Raw genomic sequence first — 2989 nt, 5'->3', positions numbered from 1 at the left:
AGACAGATGAAGCTTTAGAATGTGTTAGTTTCGCTCTCCAACAAACACGTAGAAAGAGGGAGAAAGCATGAGAACCCATAGCTTAAACTAAGATAGATGCAGTTCATGTTTCTTCTTTCTACATTAGATGCATGTGTCTCAGAGGTTCTAATGCCCATATCAGTGTATTCTATTTTCCAATTACATTACTTGGATCCACGCAATCATGTTCCTAAAAGGCTTCTTTGATCATTCTATTCTTTTGTGAAATTAGATACTAGGACACATCTAATTTTGGCAGTCACATTTTCTATTGTGAATACTTCAATATTTTAAGACAATTCAAACGGACTTAATATGTTTCAAGCATATCTCACTATTAGATGCCTCAATCCGAGATATATTTTGGTGAACAAAATGGGATGAAACCTACTTTTTCATATACATTGATTGTTTACTTTCTTTCAGCTTTCGATTGTAATAAAAAGAACTTAATTATAGTTCCTTGACATATTCCCATCTTCCTCTTGGCCACATAGCCACTTAACATAAGGCATGAGATTCACATGTAGAAACAACTCAAGGAGCTGTTACTAAATTGAGTAGTGATTTAATGAAGTAATGCGAGGAAAGAACTAGAGTTAATGAATGCCAAATATTAATTTCTAAACATTTATGCAGTTATTTTGTTCCACTTTTTTCTTAAGGTATCCATAAACTGCATACTTTAGATCACAAATCTTATTCCTCATAATGACTTACTGTTTTTGTTCTTAATTTGTTTCTTCCGTCCTTCATTACGTTGGATTTGTTTCTTTTTCTTGCAGGCACGCTACAATTCCACAGCATTGGATCCTTTTAGAAGGCAACTTTTATCTCTTAATCTGGTTGTCTAAACATTATCTAAAATTTTGGAGGATTGCAGATACTTTTAGGCCATTGTAGATCGATCTCCAGAGATTTTATGCAACTATGCCATAATCTTCTGAAAAATACATTACTGAGATGTACAAACAATGTCAAATCTTCTGTATACAAATCATCGATGAACCTTCCAGATCATGAACACTACATCTAAACATTAGTTACTTTGATCATCCTGTGTTGTATCCAAACAAATGAAGGAATAGTATTAGAAGAAGAGCTGATCCCTTCCACCTTGAAATCTGATACCTCCAAGATTTGCCGTTACTCCTCCCACCAGATCGTGGTCTTCCAATCCCATATCCAACACCAAGCCATAGTCGTCTCCACCAAGGTCGGAGGAGCCCACACCTGTCATTCTTGTGCTGTCCATGTCCTGTGGTAAACCAAGGAAGTTGTAACGCAATGCTGCCAAACTGAGGAAGGTGTTTGAGCTGTTGTCCTCCTGAGGTGGGACAACGGGGAATGATGAGGTTATCTGCTCATAGCATCCATCTAGAAATTGCTGCTCATGCTGAGGAGGGGATGACTCCATAAATGACGAGAAGCAACCTAGACTGTGGTTGTTGTCCTGCTCATTCTCCAAGCTGCTACTCGTTGGATCCCCCTTCTTCTTGTTAAAGACTCTACACAGGACCCAGTCTTCCTGTCACAACAAAATAAAGCACACCCAAAGTCTGTAGTTCTTAGTACATTTGCCGTATAGTAGTTTTTGGATTTGCAGAATCACTTTGGTGAAAGCTATTGTATGAAAAGTATTGTCAAATACTCTCGTGTCTGTGTGTCTGTACGTGCATGTTAAAAACATGGAATGAACAATTAATAATCATGGCAGGCAAGAAGATTGGAGTTAAGCACAGAAGCTCCTAGAACAAAGATAGTAGCTGAACCTTTGGAGGTGTATGTGGGGATTCCAGTCGAAACTCATGCATTATCCAGTTGGTCTTCATCCCATTTGGAGCTCTCCCGCTGTAGAACACCAGTGTCTTTCTCATTCCCACCACCGCACGAGTGGCAGGATCATAGACTGTTCTATCTTTACCAGTTGCTTTCCAATACCCAGACTTGGTTGCCCGATTGGTGCGGGAGCCAGTGGCATATTTCCGGTCACGAAAGCTGAAGAAGTACCACTCGTTGGCGCTGAGCTTGGCCACCTCTGAGATCATCGCCAGTTGGTCGTCGTTAATTGTCAGCGGACACAGACAAAAATACACGATTTTTTTATTCAAAAGAGATATTACACATGTGAAACCAAATGAATAAATAGACTGCGTCGGACTATTATAATCAAGATGATTGACAGATAAGAATTTCGAGTTTTCTACTCACCAAGAAACAAAAATTAAACTCTACGTATTGATTATAAAAGAGCAGATGAACAGATAAAAATGGTTCATGTACATCGCATTTTTTAAAATCACCATGATGTGTTCATATACTGCCGTGCTGTGCCCTCAGGTTAATTTGCTCAAGTGGGAATGGACAAACATCTACTTAGATGCATATTATAGCACACTTTTACCTTCACCTTGCCGTCAGGTTAAATTTCACAAACGAGAAAGAACAAAGTTCTAATTAGATTCATGGTTAGCTTAAGCTTAAAAAACAGCAAGTTCTTGGCATCGTGCTTACAGAAAGTTGTATGTGTAATAACCTCCAATGCTCTGCAATAATAAATTTAATGTAATACATGGCAGGCATGCAGTTTGCAAGCAAGAGACTAGGACCACCGACTTCCCCTCCCCCCCGTCTCTCTCTCTCTCTCTCTCTCTCTCTCTCTCTATCTCTTGGTCTTTCCTTCTTTCTCCCTCCTCGCCCCCAACCCCCGACCTTCTTTCCCTGTTCCTTGAGTAAATAAATACGAAAGAACAACCCTATTCATTTTTGCATTGTCTGCTGATGTGCACAATGCTTCAAACACTTGTGAGACATTTTTTGTAGCTAAGGATCGAAATCCATGGATGACTAGTAGGCAACATAAACAGAATTAGCGCCAAAAAATAACCATCTATCCCAGGAGCATACTTGTATCACCATTAACTATATTAGCCTATAAATCTGGAAGGTTATTTACCTGGAAGTTCCC

The 2989-nt window shown here is 39.2% G+C and overlaps 1 protein-coding gene across 1 annotated transcript in view; it reads right to left on the bottom strand.

Annotated features, from left to right (window-relative positions):
• Positions 1-927: 927 nt before the first annotated feature.
• The window catches only part of LOC103972990 (protein CUP-SHAPED COTYLEDON 3-like), a 2381-nt gene continuing 319 nt past the window's right edge, over positions 928-2989 (bottom strand). The window contains exons 1-3 of the mRNA XM_009387421.3: positions 2978-2989; positions 1794-2059; positions 928-1549 (exon numbers count right to left, since the gene is read on the bottom strand). The exon at positions 2978-2989 is cut by the window's right edge and continues 319 nt beyond it. Coding sequence (XP_009385696.2) covers positions 1112-1549; positions 1794-2059; positions 2978-2989 — 716 coding nt within the window. The 3' untranslated portion in view covers positions 928-1111. The remainder of the gene's footprint in view (positions 1550-1793; positions 2060-2977) is intronic.

Source organism: Musa acuminata, chromosome BXJ1-5 (genome assembly GCF_036884655.1).
Source record: "Musa acuminata AAA Group cultivar baxijiao chromosome BXJ1-5, Cavendish_Baxijiao_AAA, whole genome shotgun sequence".
Taxonomy (NCBI): Eukaryota; Viridiplantae; Streptophyta; class Magnoliopsida; order Zingiberales; family Musaceae; genus Musa; species Musa acuminata.
Note: the sequence above shows the minus strand (reverse complement) of the source record. Positions and strands in the feature narration are given on the sequence as shown.